General features: G+C 39.2%; 1 protein-coding gene across 1 annotated transcript in view; it reads right to left on the minus strand.

Annotated features, from left to right (window-relative positions):
* LOC306949887 (IgGFc-binding protein-like) overlaps positions 1–16083 on the minus strand; it is a gene marked incomplete at both ends in the record, with an annotated part of 59210 nt that overhangs the window by 9017 nt on the left and 34110 nt on the right. Inside the window, 19 exons of the mRNA XM_079539936.1 lie at positions 581–746; positions 1469–1598; positions 2211–2461; positions 3846–3987; positions 4424–4632; positions 5407–5579; positions 6317–6441; positions 6869–7033; positions 7536–7774; positions 8513–8657; positions 8941–9143; positions 11220–11396; positions 11919–12010; positions 12428–12536; positions 13628–13805; positions 14109–14356; positions 15239–15322; positions 15612–15695; positions 15998–16081. Coding sequence (XP_079396062.1) covers positions 581–746; positions 1469–1598; positions 2211–2461; positions 3846–3987; positions 4424–4632; positions 5407–5579; positions 6317–6441; positions 6869–7033; positions 7536–7774; positions 8513–8657; positions 8941–9143; positions 11220–11396; positions 11919–12010; positions 12428–12536; positions 13628–13805; positions 14109–14356; positions 15239–15322; positions 15612–15695; positions 15998–16081 — 3004 coding nt within the window. The remainder of the gene's footprint in view (positions 1–580; positions 747–1468; positions 1599–2210; positions 2462–3845; positions 3988–4423; positions 4633–5406; positions 5580–6316; positions 6442–6868; positions 7034–7535; positions 7775–8512; positions 8658–8940; positions 9144–11219; positions 11397–11918; positions 12011–12427; positions 12537–13627; positions 13806–14108; positions 14357–15238; positions 15323–15611; positions 15696–15997; positions 16082–16083) is intronic.

Consider the following 16083-nt stretch of genomic DNA (forward strand, 5'->3'; position numbering starts at 1 on the left):
CTGTTTCAGTGTTCTGTATGGACTAATTAGGGCAGCTTGGCCTGATCACAAATATCACACTGATTTTGATTCAAAAGAATGTCCCAGGTTTTTTTTGTACTAGCAGAAAACACAATGTAGTTGTGAAAATAGGGAAGTTAGATACTAGAAGAATCTCTTCAGTGAGGAACCGTGAATTCATCTTGCTGGATTTTGGAAGTGCCTTCATGTTCCAGAGGGAGGGATGACACTGAACCAGGATCTGCCTGCTCATCCAGCAAATGATGCATCTAACCTTTGCCAGGACCCACGAGCTTGGCAGATACCGTATATACCAGTGCCCTAGCTGTTGTAATGGCTGTGACTCTGAAGAAGCACACTGAGCTAAAGCAATGCAGTGACAGCTCAGGCCTCTTTTGGCAAGATGGAAAGGCACTGGTATTGCACCTTAGTGTTGAGTAGGAAAACTCCTTGGAAGACCAAAGAAAGAAAAAGTAACAGAAACCTGACTGCATAGTTAGACCTGAATATTAACTATGGCTTAATTTCCTGACTTCCAGTGGCTGTGCTTGCCGGGGATATTAATTAGAACACTAGGTACCTGAAACGAGAGGTTCTTTCCACAGGAACCTTCCAGCTCTCACCAAATGCATTCACATTCTTCAGCCAAACACCATCTGGGTTTGTGAAGTCATTTCTAGATCTCCCGTCAAAGTTACCACACAAACCTTCTACTCTGTTGTTGTAGGTGTTGGCCAGCTTTATATCTAGGAAAGTTCAAAGGAAAAAATAGCCATTACAAAGAAATATTTTCTTCCAAGTATATGGAGGAGGTGGAAAGAAGTGTGAAGTACTGAATTCCATGATTCAGACTGCAGTTGGTAGTGTGATGCAGGATTTGAAATCATCAGAAAAACCATGGCTGTGTTACATTGTAAAGCAGGGGCAACTCCACTTTGAATAGAGGAGGTAATGTGTTTTCAGCTTACATGAATGAGTTCTGTATGCATGATACGTGATACATGATTACACTGAGGAACACTAAAGAATGAGATTATCTGGAACACGCTTGAGAGGAAGCACGTGAAAGAATGCACTCTCAGTTGTTCAGCTTGGGGACCTCAGTCGGGCAACTGGGTTAAGCTGGGAAAGGGGCAGATCCACACTTGCCCCTATCTTTCTGGTCAGCAGCTTAAAGTCATTTGCTTTTGTTTCCATCACTCAAGCCTTACTTAACATTAAAAATAGCAGAACAGTCTGACTCCACATATAATTTCTCCTAAATTCAGGTGGTCGCAGATAAAGAAGTGCCAACTTCCATGAGAAATAATTTTTGTTTCACTTTTCTGGAAGATCGTGTCACAAAAAAACCACAGGCTTAAAGGGTGAAAATTTCTAATTTTACCTTGAGTTTAGGCCTACTTGGTAATGATAACATTTTTTGACACAGTGCATAAATATTCCTGCAGATTGTTTTAGTATCACTTACCTGCATTTTGATCACCATCAAAGCTCAGGTATAAGCCAAAATCTGTCTCCAGGTAAATTCTTGTTGTCCTCTGATAGATACGAATACCGTCATGAGGACGAACAGGGGCTCTCACCCTTACGCCATCCAACTAAAAGGGAAAGAATAAGTTAATACTTATAATATACATGCCAAATTCATACGTGGCTTTGATACAGGTAAATACTGCAAAGGAGCATTCCTCTTTTCTGGCTTTATGATAAATACGTGATATTTTAACCGGGTAAAAAATGCAGTATTCAACTTTTAAAGTAACAAAATCACATATTAAGGAAAGTGATCTGGACACAGTGTTCTTACATCATTGTCATTCCTGAGAGATTTCCATTGCTGAACAAATATGCATGTATGAGCCAATGTATGCTATTATGGACCACCAAAGAGGGCAGAAATGAAGTTTTCCCAGCATAATTCACTCTTGTCCCTACCACTGATCATACTTTGTGTGGCTTTATTGTAAGTTTTGGATATTTGGTATTTTATTCCTAGATGTCCATTTATTTATTCTTTTTAAATAGAATCTATCTTTCACAGCATTAGAAAAAAAAAAGAACACAACTAAATCCACAATTTTACCCCATAGTACTTTTGTAATAACACTGTTAGATTTAATACTTACATTCTTTAGAACAAGCCTTTTATTTATCTGTTTTACTACAAAGGAGAACCTTTGTCTGTGCTCTGCAGTCAGTGAGAGACTTACCAGTATCTGCTTGCCTTGCCTGAATCGCACTTCGTGATTGTAAACGTTGATGATGACCTCTTTCAGGTAAGTAATGCGTCGATTCAGACGAAGAGGATAGTTCATGCCTTCAACACTGAACTGTGTCAGAGTGTCAGGTAGGTCAGGGATGGTCTGAGTCAGAATGTACGTGTATTTCCCTTGGAAGTGGTGCACCAAACCGTCGAATGTGATATAATGTGGATCGCCTATGATCCGGCACTTCCCAAAACCTAAAGAAAAGGTGTTTCATTGCCTTCCAAATCTTATGCATAAATCTGCTTAATACAGATTAGATAAAAATAATTGCTGCTGACATGCAATCCTCTCTAAATAAAAATGTGTGCTCAGGCATCAAATGGCCTAAAAACCTAGCAAATGGGCACTCAGATGGAGAGTCAACCAGAGAAACTCATTCTTCTGCTGAGAACCAGTGGGAACCAATAGAATCGAAGCATGGCAGTAGGGTTTATTACCTTTGTAGGCACTAAGCTGTACACATCGGTCCTCAGCAGAGGAATGACTGCAACACAGCATGGCTTGCAGTGGGCTTGTAAAGGTGTTGGTTTCATAATCCTCAGCAATATATTACAACAAAATTATTTGAACATGACAAGCAATGTCTAATTTTGAAGTTAGACTGTGTAACTGCTGTAACACTGATCTCTTTTGAGGTTACTAAACTGGTCATTGGGTTCACCAGACCTTTCAGATGCAATGACTATCATCTAAGTATTCTCTTTGACTACAGTGTGCAAAGCCAATTCCTTAAGACTGCTGTGGTGCTTCAACTGTGACACTCTGTGAAAAGGGAGCAAGGGGTAGCTGGATTTGCTCTATGCTCCCGCACTGGTCATTAATACAATAGGCCATATGCCATCCTATTCTTGAAAATTGAATTCTAGAGGCATTAGGCAACAAGATACCTACTAAACAGTCCAATTTACAGTAAGAACATGGGATTAACTATAACATAGCAGGGCTGACACCTCAATGTAAGAACTTAGCCAAAGCAAGTACTGGATGAAAAGCACCAAGATTGGCTATTAAGTATCTGTTGGCTATTAAGTATCTGCTCTGTCCTGTTTTGCCTCTACTTTTCATATTTTCAAATCAATATGCAGGAGAAAATAAAAAATTGATTGCCAAAGGATTCATAGATGTACGTAATAGACTTTTACTTTTGGTAAATGTAGGTGGACATATATATATATATATATATATATATATATATATATATATATATATATATATATTCTCGCTGATTTAAATATATATATATATATTATATATATATATAAATATATATATAAATATATATATAATATATATATATATTTAAATCAGCGAGAATGACCTGCCAAGTTTCTAGGTGTACATCAATTTTCAAACTCTTGTTCTACTCTTTTCTTCAAATTCCCTGTTTCGTACAGTAATTTCCTATTCTGAGAAATGAGGCCTTTTTTGTGCTTAATAGTGTGTCATCAATAGTACTGTCAGACCTGCCTCTTCATGTCGTAAAGGTTGGAAGTGCCACGGAAGAAAGAATGCACACTCACATCCCTCCTCCTTCTCTAGTCTTCATGTAATAGCAGATGAAGATCTGCCTGAACGTACCTGTTGGATTGCACTTGTATTTTCCACTTTTGATCACGCAGGTTTCTTTAGAATCACATCCATAACTCTGACATTTGATGACACCATTCTGCTGACATTCACATCTTTCGGTGCAGTGTGGAGTAATCCAGGTATCCCCAGCCTGGACACAAATTATGCTATATTACCAAGGTGCTGAGCAATAGGAAGTCAGTAGCAAAATGAATGGAGAGTGGCTAGGTGCATCCTGCTGGCCATTCCACAACTGCTTAATCTAGGTGTAATCTTACCAAGAAACTGGGAGAGGGGCAATCTCAGTCCATTTATTTTCCACAAGGGAATTAGAACACATAATAGGAATAGGATAGACCACCCAATTAACTTTTATCAGGTTTCCAGTATGCCTCAATGTTGGCTTCAAGGTGCAAATTACCACATTCCTGCATCCTCTAACAACTTAAGCCCACAGCTTTTGCTAAAAAATGAAATGTATTTAAAATGGTAGACTCTGAAGACTTTCCTTTCTCATCCTGTTGGACACAGGACCAATTTCCTGCAAGTTTTGCTGTCAGAGATTTACTCTACAATGAACTACTTACACTGTAGTAATTGTTGTCATCGTCCCTGCAGCCACAGTTGCTGAGTGGAACACACTTGTCATTACTGAGCACATAATTATTATCACACTCACAGCCCTCTGTGCATGAGTCTGTCTTCTCACAAAGGGATGAGGCAAAGATGTCATTGCACGTTGACGGGCAGGCAGAGGCACAGGCCGTGTAATGGCTGTGGGATGGACAGGGCAATGCTGTGTGGGTGAAGAGAATAGAAGCAGTGTTATTAAACACATTAAAACAGATGTTCTTGCCTGATATCTTCAACTTGACCTGTAAAATAGTGGTGTAGGACCATCCTCTTATAGATCATTTTGCTCATCAAACAAAACCTTTACCTTCTTTTCTTTCTTTTTTTCATAATTAGATGGTATTTTTGTTGAGTGGATGGAGTGTGGCAAGAACTTGGCCCTTAATAAGCAACTGTCTGAATTGTCAGTGAGTGGCTTTGATCCCTGTGTTCAGTTTTCCATCTTGTTTTTTATTTCTGATTGTATTACTGTTATTATAGTTGGACTTGATGATCTTGAAGATCTTTTCCAACATAAATGATGCTGTGATTCTATTATTTCTCCATTTTAGACTCACTGAAGTATCTCAAGACATTCATTTGGCTATGAAAACCATCCTAACTCCACACTGTCATCCACAACTCATCTAGTTGTTATCATTGGGTTTAGTTCAGCTTGCAAACAGTTCAGCAACAGAGCCAAGTAATAAAATCATAACAATAGAATTGCTTATTTTGAAAATTTTGTCCTAATTATCCTTCATATAACTTGTCTACCTAATAATGCTCATTTGTCTTATGCCGTCAGCCATCCAATCTTCTGTTGTTTTATTTATTTATTTATTTATTTTTGTGCACTTACGACAAAATGTGCTATTCCTCCATGTAATGGTGATGCCTTGATTCCTGCAGGTGTCCACATAGAACTGAACTATGTCGCAAAGAGCAGACTTCATACCATCGTACTGACACATGTCATAGGTGCAGATTTTTATGAAGTCTTCAGGCTCCACCAGATCATGACATGCTTTGAATTTGTCTGATTTTAGGACATTGCACTGGCTTTCAATGTTTGGTTTATTCTCATCAGTGCAAGGAGGAACATCATCTTCTCTTGAGTCTGATAAGCAACTGCAAGAAAGCACAAAAACATCTGCACTTGAGTTTCAAGGACATATGTGAGACTGAGAAAGAAGCTGGAAAGTTTATTGCTACTGAAAGGTACTGAATAAATAGTGATGGAGCCTGCAGTCTTACTTCTGTCTACAAGTGGAAGAATAGCAGCAGTAGATCTGCACGGCAATCACCATGCTGCTTCTTGGCACTCAACCTGATCCTGATGAGAGGACTGATTTCCCAGCTTGACTTTGGATCTGCCTCATCTCTGCAAAGTTGTGTGGTGATCTGGACTCTTCGCTGAACCTGGCTGCAACGCATAGGCATGCACTGCTTGCCTTCTGTGGACACTGTGGCATGGGCTTTGGCTGGTAAACCCATGGTTGTACAAACTGTGTTACCATGCTAGGCTCTCTGTACCTTAGGGGACATCTGGTCATCACTGTTCCTGAACTCCATCCTCCTGTTGTAAGTACTCTTTTCAGTGTAAAGTAAACATAGGCTGTGTCCACACTGTGGGCTACTCCAAAGCTTAATTCCCCAAGTGTGTGTGAGGATCAGTAAAATGGCTGTGATTTCCATCTGGCCTGTATGGTGATTTCTGGTGGTGATGTTTTTTTCTTTTGAACTTTTAACTGTAGAAGAGAAAAATCTCATACACACTGTTCGTATGTTGCAAAGTTGTGAAATAGACAAGGCAAGTAGAGGAAGAGTGTTCCAAAGAAAGATGGAAGGTATGAAGTAATGCTTACCCTGCATCACTGTCTTCTTCCACTTTCCAGCTATTTCCAAACTGTGTGACACTGACAATTGTACCATTGGGCAAGGACAGATCATCTTTATAATTATCGTTGAAGTTACCACACAAGCCTTGTACCTGCAAGCAAACAAGAACTATATTCTAAAAACAATCTGCTCTGCACCAGCTTCCCCAGTAAGTTCTTAATCATTGCCTCTGGAATGATGAGGTGGAAACACTAATGACAATCAACCCCGTACTAAATATTCCAGACATACTGACTGCAGCAATAGAAAATAAATAGATGATATGATACTCTAAGACTTCAAGCCATTTAATTCTGTTAGCTGGATGTATTCCCCTAGCTGGGTCATTTTCTGTCAGTTCTCCTTTGCAACACAAGGAAATTGGTTTAAAGAGAAAAAATAGGAAAAAAAATGATGTGTGTTATAATACAGCTATGAAGAAAGATGCAGTAGCAAAACATGAGAACAAAGAAAATGAAAATAAATACTCAAGCAATGGTTTTGAAAGAATACCAATATGTTTGCACAGTAAATCTTACCTTTGAGAAATAAGATTGTGGGAGAGTTATTTCCAGATGATCATCGCCATCATATTTCACTATCACACCAAAGTCTGTTTCCACTACTAGGTAGCTGCCAACATTTCCAACGGATACGCCCCGCACCCGGTTCTCCACTGGACTGTAGACCCTCTCATTGTTCAGCTGGAGACATAAATCATTTGTCAGTATGGACGATCTCCCATGAATGCTTTTACGTTGAATCTATATGCCTTGGAGTGCTGAGGATTACTCTGGCAGTTTTAGATTCTTCACACTTTCACTATTACATATTCCACCTACAGGTTGCAAAAATCAGCTTTTCAGCTGAGGCGAGTTGGGCAGGGCTCTAACTATAGGTGATTGAGTTGACAACACTTAATGAAGTGGGGAGGTAAATTCTTTAGTTCAGACAACAGTTCTCCGATCCAGAGGCTCTGGGCTCTACCTCCAAGATAGGCTAATAGAACAATGAAACTATAAGACAAGCCTTGGGAAACTGTCAGGAATTATATTTCCCCACAACATCAATTTATGGGAGGTGTCTGTAAATTTTAAGGATATACATACATGTTTCTTATGAAACACAGAGGTCCTTTTCCTACAGCTGCTCTAGTGAGCTGATTTTAAGATGGCTCTTGCTGGAATAAACAGCACCAACACCTACCAGGATTTCTTTGCTTTTCCGAAGGGTGATTCGTGTGTCATACACATCTATGTAGACTTCTTTCAGGTAAGTGGCCCCTCTTAGCCCTCGGTCTTCATTCTTGCCAAGGATGGTTATTGGGTCCACACTGTTGCTGACAGACTGAACCAGGGTGTAGGTGCAGGTACCCACAAATGTGTACATCAATCCATCAAAAGTGAAATAGTGGGGATCTCCTGCCACCTGACACGTTACTTGGCCTGAAAGTGAAAAAAATGATCTAAGGATTCTGGACTGGATTTCACCTTGGACTCAACGGATCATAGACATTTGTATTAGTGCAGCAACTTATCATTATCACAAGGAGAAACTTTCATAGAGGTATTTCAGATTCACAGCAATGGGCATTTACCCGGAAATGAGAAATTTCCTGTAGATATCTCCTAAATTTAATTTAATAATTACATACAAACTGGCAATTTGTCAACAAATCAACTGTTTATCTGTTTCTATATGCTGTTGTAGCCATAATGCATGCTAATTAAGAGTAATCCAGAACTTTCCTATGTAGTAATAAGGGAATACATAAATATATGAGTAAATACAGATATCGATATGAATGTAAATAAATATGTATCTATATACATAATTATGTAAGAAGCTTGCTAACAGTCTCTCAGAAACAGCTCTCAGTCCCAAATTTAGAACTTGTAGCACTGGTGATTCGTTTCTTGAATTTGTATGATCAAGATAAAAACAATCCAAGGGACCTTACAGGCTGTTGGGCAGCATCAATTTTTGCAGATATCAATTACAGTAGAAGGGAATCAATGACCACAAGACAGATCATCATGTCTTCTTGCATCTTACTACTAGCAGCAGTTAGTTGGAATTATCTTTGCCATCACATATGAAAATATATTTATGAGAAAGTTAGAGAGACAGTAAGAATCTAACCATGGAATTGACACTGGGAAGAATTTTCTGGGAGGACTTACCATTGGAATGACAGCCCAGCACACCATCCTTAACACTGCATTCCTCTCGTACTCCACACTCCCAGACTGAACAAGCGATCACGTTATTAGCATTGCAAGTGCAGCGTTCTGTGCAGGAAGAACTGGTGAACCAGCTTTCACCCAGCTGAGGGGAAAAAAATATGTAGAATTATATACCATAAGATAAATAGGATGGTAATGTCATAAGGGACAGTCTAATTATTAGTATTTGAATGTGTACGATACATGATCATTTACTCAGTTACGACCACAGAACTCAATGATCAAGAAGGCTGGCAAAGTGAATCTTTTTTACTATTATTAACAGTGTAAATAGCAATTGTGTCTTTTCTCACAATGATAGAAACTGAGATAATTTGTTCTTTCTTGTTTTTGTTTTTCTTTAAATACTGTGTATGGTAACTTGCCTCGTGATAGCGGTTTTCGTCATCAACACAACCACAGTTGCTTTCTAGCACACATGTGTCCCCACTCAGAACATAGCCATCCTTACAGAAGCAACCCTCCACTGGCAGTGAGCTACAGGTGTTAGTGGCCGAGGAGCTCACACAAGTAGAAGGACACCTAGTTCCACAGCCTTGGTAGATGCTGCCTCCAGGACAGGACATTGCTGGAGGAAAAAGGAAAAAATAAGATCACTAAAAAGGACAAAAATATTATAAAAATTATCCCAATGCTTTCATTTTCACTGTTTGCTCCTGAAAATTAGGAAAGCTGTTGCATGAGAGTCTGACACTGGAGAGTACTGATTACCAAGAATTTTCTTGCACTGTGAGATGATGACTGGCATTTGGCACTGATGGGCAAGACTAGTAGGCCACCCTGCACTTATCTCACTTGGGAAGTCAAATATTGCAGGCTTGTCTTGAGCATAGGGCTGATGTGATCATACAGACCTAAATGTGCTTTGTTCTGTAATCCTTCTTCTGGGGGTATAAAGACATCCAGATGTGCTGGAAACTAATCTTTCTGATTTTGGCTGCCTTTAGTATCTAAACAGGATTACAGCAGCAGTGCAGAGCTGTCTGCTAGTTTTTATGAAAACAGCTTAGCTCTGTTCAAAGCCCTGAAGATCACCAGTAGGCGACAGAGGGCAGCAGGGAGGTCATGGAAAAGAGGAGCATGGAAACGATAAAACTCCTAAGTATGTACAATGCAGCTATGTCATGGCAGATAAAAGTTGCTGAGGCACTGCTTTCAAGTTTCATCAGAGGCAGAACCACGTATGTTCTGTCCTCCCACCTTTGGGCAATTTAAGACAGAAAAGAGAAAACAGGGAGGAGCTGGTTAGAAAGCTTGGGCTGGCCAGGGAAGATATAAGGCTGCAGGAGGGATCACATCTTTTCAAATCTAGTTTTCATTACATGGATCTAAACCTCATTTTCAGCAGTATAGTGGACAACAGTAAATTTCATAAAGCTTTAGTTTGAGCCACAACTCTCCAGGCTACTCATATCCAGGGATTAAATAGAGCATTTAACTCCTCTGAGCTCTGTTATTTCCTGACTACTCAAGTCACTCAATTTAGGGAATAGAAGCATCTCTTCATGTACCAGCTGGTATGTCTCTGTTACTGCAGTTACTACCTGAACACCTGTCATATTTAAAAATGGACCTAAAAATCAGATTCTTTTCCATTGAGATTCCCTGAGAAAATGCATTCTGCTCTCACACCCCTCCCGCTACTCAGGGAAAATACTGTATTTTACAGAAGTCTTGAAGCATTTGTCTATTCCCATGGTCTGAAAAAAACACCTAAATACTATTTATGTGATAATCTGTGAAATATCACCACACGTGGGTTTCATTCACTTCCGTAACTACAGTAGGATCTTTTACTCCTGACAGCAAATGCCACCAGTCATCTACCTTTTTCAGATTCCTAATTGATTTTTTGTTTGAACTACTGATGGAAGGAGCATTTGAGAGACAGTCCTACTAATGTGGAGCAGTCATCTTCTCTAACACCATAACCAAACCATAGGTATTTAAGTCCTGGAATATGGCCTTAGACTGTAGAACCTGGAAGTCAATACTTTCAATCTGAGTTGGGGGCTTTGAAGCTATTTTCTTCTTCTGTCTTCTCTTTATAGACAAATGGTCAGTGCTCTGTCCTAGGGTTGACTTATGTGTGCTTTTAATCAAAGGCCATTCTAAAATCATTCTTTTACCAAACTGAGCAGCTCCTGCTATAATATTATTCAAAACATAATTAGTCTGGAGATATATGAGAATACTTCTGTAAACTTTCTAGAAACATCTGTATCTTAAAATGTCTTACTAAATTAATTTTTGTCCAAAAGCCATCAATGAATATTGAGAGCCAAGATTTGTCAGCTGTGTTTGCTCTGCGGATGGTGGATTTTCAGCAAAGCAAAGTAATAGTTACTCTCCCAGTGTAGAAGCTCACGTAACATACAGCTGACTATAACTCAAACTTTCCAATAAACTAATAGGAAATTATAAATATTTGAAGAATTAGACCCAAATGTATCCAGAAGTTCATTCAAATTATTGATTTATATAAATACTGGAATAGTACTTAAGGTAAAGCAGACTCCCAACATACCAAAAGACTATATATACTTAAAGCACTACATACAATGAAATATCATACATGAAAATAGAGGAGAATGTGGACAATTTAAAGTTTAAGTACAGAATAAATATAAACCACAGCACTCACGGCAAAGAGTAGCATTTCTCCACTCTATACATATTCCAGCATTGGTGCATGACTCAGCGTAGGCCTGCAGTCCATAGCATAAGGATGTTGCCTGTCCCTCAGTGAAACACATGTCGTAAACACAATTATTGAAGAAATTTTCTGGAGGCACTTTGTCATGGCAATCCTTGAAGATTCCTGTGTAAACAAAGAAAGATATATAGAGGACAGAAAAAAAATGGGAAATTTATCACCATCATCATGTATTGTATGTCATAGCAAATGTATTGAGTTTTTCAGTCTGGCTTTGTTTAGTAAGTTAAACCAATACTTGAAAATGAGCACATACAATAAAACCTGGCCTGCTGGATCAGGCTCATTTCTTCTCCCATTGTGATTTACACAACACAGCGTACATAAATTAGGACCTGCTGGCTAGGCAAACCAATAATTACAAACAACTTCAGAGGATCTCTAATGTGGGAAACATCTACAGAATTTCAGATGAAGTATCTGTAATTTATGCAATGACAGTGCCCTCTGAACTATTTCATTTAGAAAGCAGAATGCAAGTCACTACAAATCAAAGAGCAGCAATGTTTGCACTGTCTCATCAGTTGACATATTGTAACCTAATTTTGGCTGCTGGCACTGGAGATTTTATACACATTCAATGTAAGCTCAGAACAATGGGCAAAAAGACAACTACAAGCATTCTACCTGTTGGATCTGTGATCATGCCACATGCTGTATTCTTCTTTGCTTCACTCTCCAGCGCAGCATCACATTGGTCTTCTGTTCCAACAGAGCACCTTGTGAAAGTAAACAAAATGAAGATTATGTACATCTCTTACTACCAGGTCTTTTGTGGCATTCTAATACACGATAATTCCACATAATAGGGTGCATTTTGTTACAGTCAGAAGACTTTATCTAGCCTCTTTGAATGGCTTATACGATCCCATTTCTGAATGCTCTTTTCAGTGCCTTTTGGGATAATTAAAAGACTGTTCTCACTGAAAAAAAAAAAAAAAAGGAAAAAAAGAGCTATGGAATCCAGTAAGTTAATGATTTCCAGTCAGGGGTCTTTAATTAGAAGAAGGTGCTTCCTACTTCTAGTGGGTAATTGGAAGATGCAGAATAGTGCCCGGATGACAAAGCCAGTGAGTGGATAGATATTTGATTTCATAGAGTTCGATTAGCAAATGTGATTGGATTCCTGTACATACATGGTGTTATTGTCAGTTACAAGCCAGCTTTGTCCAAGTTCATTGGAATTACTTGCAATATCACCATTAGGCTTTATGTTGTCATCATTTGGATCACCATTATAATTACCTGTGAGGGTAAAAAAAAAAAAAAAGTATTTATAGGATGCATCAAGTTCACACCTGTAGAACAAACAGACGTTTCAAGCTATTATAGAAACTGCAGTTGAACTAGTGAGAATATATATCCAACACCAATGTGCACTGGGCAAAATAAGAAGAGTGTTTGGATCTCAACTGTAGTGCTGGACTAAAAATCAAATGGTATCATTTGCATCGTTACATTCTTGGGTAGGTTTCCTGAACTGAAAGTGAAAAACAAACACCCAGAGATAATTTAAGTATAAAATTTCACATAATCTAGATAAAAGAATAATAAGAAAACCAGAAAATAATAAGACAAGCAACTGTCACAGTTTCTACAATCCCATTTCCATCCGGAAGTATGTTTCATGTAATCACCTGGGTTCCAGAATGTTGTTCCAACTAACCCTTCTCAGGTTCAGGCATTGCCAACATGATTGATGAAAAATGACTGATTGCTACACCACTTACACCCCACTCTTATTAGCTATATAAATCATGTGTAGCTCTGTTACTTCGTGTTCTTACTGTAAAAGAATTTCTTACAGAATGTATTAGAATATGCCCTTTATGTCTGACCTGTTCTTTCTCAAAGAACTCTCAAAGGATTCTATCTTTAGTGTTGCATATAGCACTTAATGTTTTGTGGCATTTGAATTTTTGAGATTATGTATCTATTTTTTTTTATTCATCAGGTCTGTCGTCTGTCATCCATATTGATCCCTTCATTTCTTTGTTTTACTCTAGACATTATCTATCTAAGGCAGAATAGAATCATTACTCATTCTAATTTACACCAATAAGTGAATTTTGTATTTTTGTATTTTTAAAATATTAACAGCTAAAAGTATTATTTGTAGTTATACCTCAAAGCATTCCAGACGGATAACGTATCACTAGATATTTGTAACAATGTGCAGAGACTGAAAAAATTCAGTAATTTTTCTTTGCTGCTGCAAAGTCTAGTTCCTTTGGTAAATGGTAGTTTTATGTAGATTAAATATGACACTAAGAAAAAAGTTTAAGTAACCACTAGTCTACACAACTCATTAAAAAGTGATTAAGACTACGACTTACCACACAGGCCACAGAGCAGACCACTGTAATCAGAGGGCACAGAGACTTCTGCATAGTGATTTCCATCATATCTCACCCACAGTCCAAAGTCAGTTTCCAAGAGAACATAACCACCACTGCTTTGAATACTGATCTTCTTTTCAATAAATATGGGTAGGTTCATTCTGCTGCCATTCACCTACACAACAAGTTGTAAAAGTTAGCGTGTGGCTGCTGGAACTCATCCAACTACAAGCAACTGGAACAGTTTAGTGAAAGATGTCATTTTGTGCACAAAGAGAATGGGACACAACTAGATAACATTTCATCTAAGCAAATTTTTTTGAAATCTCACTAGAAAAGGTGTATGTATCCAATGACAAGAGAAAAACTACTATAAATTCTACAAAAAACAAACAAACACAAAAAAGCAAAAAACCCCCCAAAACTTAATTATCTGCATGTTAGTTTAAAAATGTATTTTAAACAAGTATTTTCTTACATTCACTTTCTTGCTTTTCAGCATAGAAATCTGATAGCCATAGACTTCCACTTGTACTGACTTCACATAAGAGACTTTGGTGTTGGATCCTCTGTGCTCATTTGTTGTGGACACATCAAAGTATGGAATATTCTGAGAGATGTTACACACTTTGGAGAGGGTGTAAGAACAGTTTCCCATGAAATTATGAACTCTCTGGTCAAAAGTGTTGTAATGTGGATCCCCAGAGGCACTGCAGGAAGCACGGCCTGGGAAGAAAGACAGAATAGTTTCCTCTGAATCTCTGCTGTAAATGCTGCAGTCACTTTGTTTTAGTTCCTAATTGCTGCTCAGCTGTGAAGTGATGTCTACAGTCAAGAACAGAGTACAAACGAGGTATGCAAACTTTCCACAGGAGAGACTACCCTTCTACCGCAAGTGGAAATCACCCAAGTTCTGTGGCAATTCATGAAGAGCAAGCCATCTGATCCAGGGACTCATTTTCCGTATACTGGAGACACATAATGTGAAACATGATACCTAGGAGTTGATCTGAATCATTAACATCCAACTAAATGTCAATAAATACTACAGACAAAACCAGAAAGCAGATTGAAAGGCGATCTCTGAACATATAGAAAGAATCTACACAAAAACATTAGAAGGCTGGCTCCTCTCTTTTGGCAGATGGAATGAACTGCTGCAATTGCTGTCAAGTGTTCTGTAGTCAAATCAATTACGGAAATTAAGCAAAACCTCTGACAATCCAGCAAAACGCTGTAACTTTGTTAGACTTGAAGTAAGAGAACTAAACTGGCAAAATAAGCAAAAAGAAATGGGAAGGGGAAACAAAAATACCCAAGCTAGGATGCAGAGTGAATGCTGTTTGTGGAGGCTTAGGTGAGGTGTCAGGAAGTGGCCCTGAGGGCGTTGCTGTTGATGGAACTTCAATAAGACAGGGTTAAAGGACGTATGAGTTACAATGGGATATTTCCTACAAGCACCTCATAGAAATTATATTAAGAATTCTGCATAATGGCAAACCACAACCTCTGAACCACATCCATTCCCAACCCTAGGCATTGACCCTGAAGCAGATCTGCATAAATTTGTCAGCAACAGTAGAAAACGGGCACAGGTCATGGCAATACCTGAGCTTGGTGTGGTGGTTGCTGGGTGTGGATGCCTGGTTGTGGTGTCTGGCGAGGGTGTCTCAGTTTTTGGTGTTGATGAACCTGTGGCAAGAGAGAGGTAGTGGAGATGAGAATCAATGTGGCAGTTTTCTTCCCAGCTGCCAGTATTTTATTGCCAGTGGCACGACAATGAAGGCAGTGGGCAGGGTGAACACCGTGACTCTTCTGAGAAAAGTGTGCCACTCAAGTACTCTCCCAGCAGCATGGCTGGGGGAAAAGGAAACCACAATCCCATTACTACATCCATCCCAAACCCTAGGCATTGACCCTGAAGCAGATCTGCATAAATTTGTCAGCAACAGTAGAAAACGGGCACAGGTCATGGCAATACCTGAGCTTGGTGTGGTGGTTGCTGGGTGTGGAGGTGGCGTTGTGGTGTCTGGCGAGGGTGTCTCAGTTTTTGGTGTTGATGAACCTGTGGCAAGAGAGAGGTAGTGGGGATGAGAATCAACGTGGCTGTTTTCTGGCCAGCTCCCAGTACTTTATTGCCAGTGGCATGACAATGAAGGCAGTGGGCAGGGTGTACACAGTGACTCTTCTGAGAAAAGTGTGCCACTCAAGTACTCTCCCAGCAGCACGGCGGGGGGAAAAGGAATCCACTAGCTATTTAATACATCGATCCCAAACCCTAGGCATTGACCCTGAAGCAGATCTGCATAAATTTTTTCTGCAAAATGATCAGCAACAGTAGAAAACGGGCACAGGTCATGGCAATACCTGAGCTTGGTGTGGTGGTTGCTGGGTGTGGAGGTGGCGTTGTGCTGTCAGGCAGGGGTGTCTCAGGATTTGGTGTTGATGAACCT

Source organism: Tetrao urogallus (assembly GCF_951394365.1).
Source record: "Tetrao urogallus genome assembly, chromosome: 9".
In the NCBI taxonomy this organism is placed as follows: domain Eukaryota; kingdom Metazoa; phylum Chordata; class Aves; order Galliformes; family Phasianidae; genus Tetrao; species Tetrao urogallus.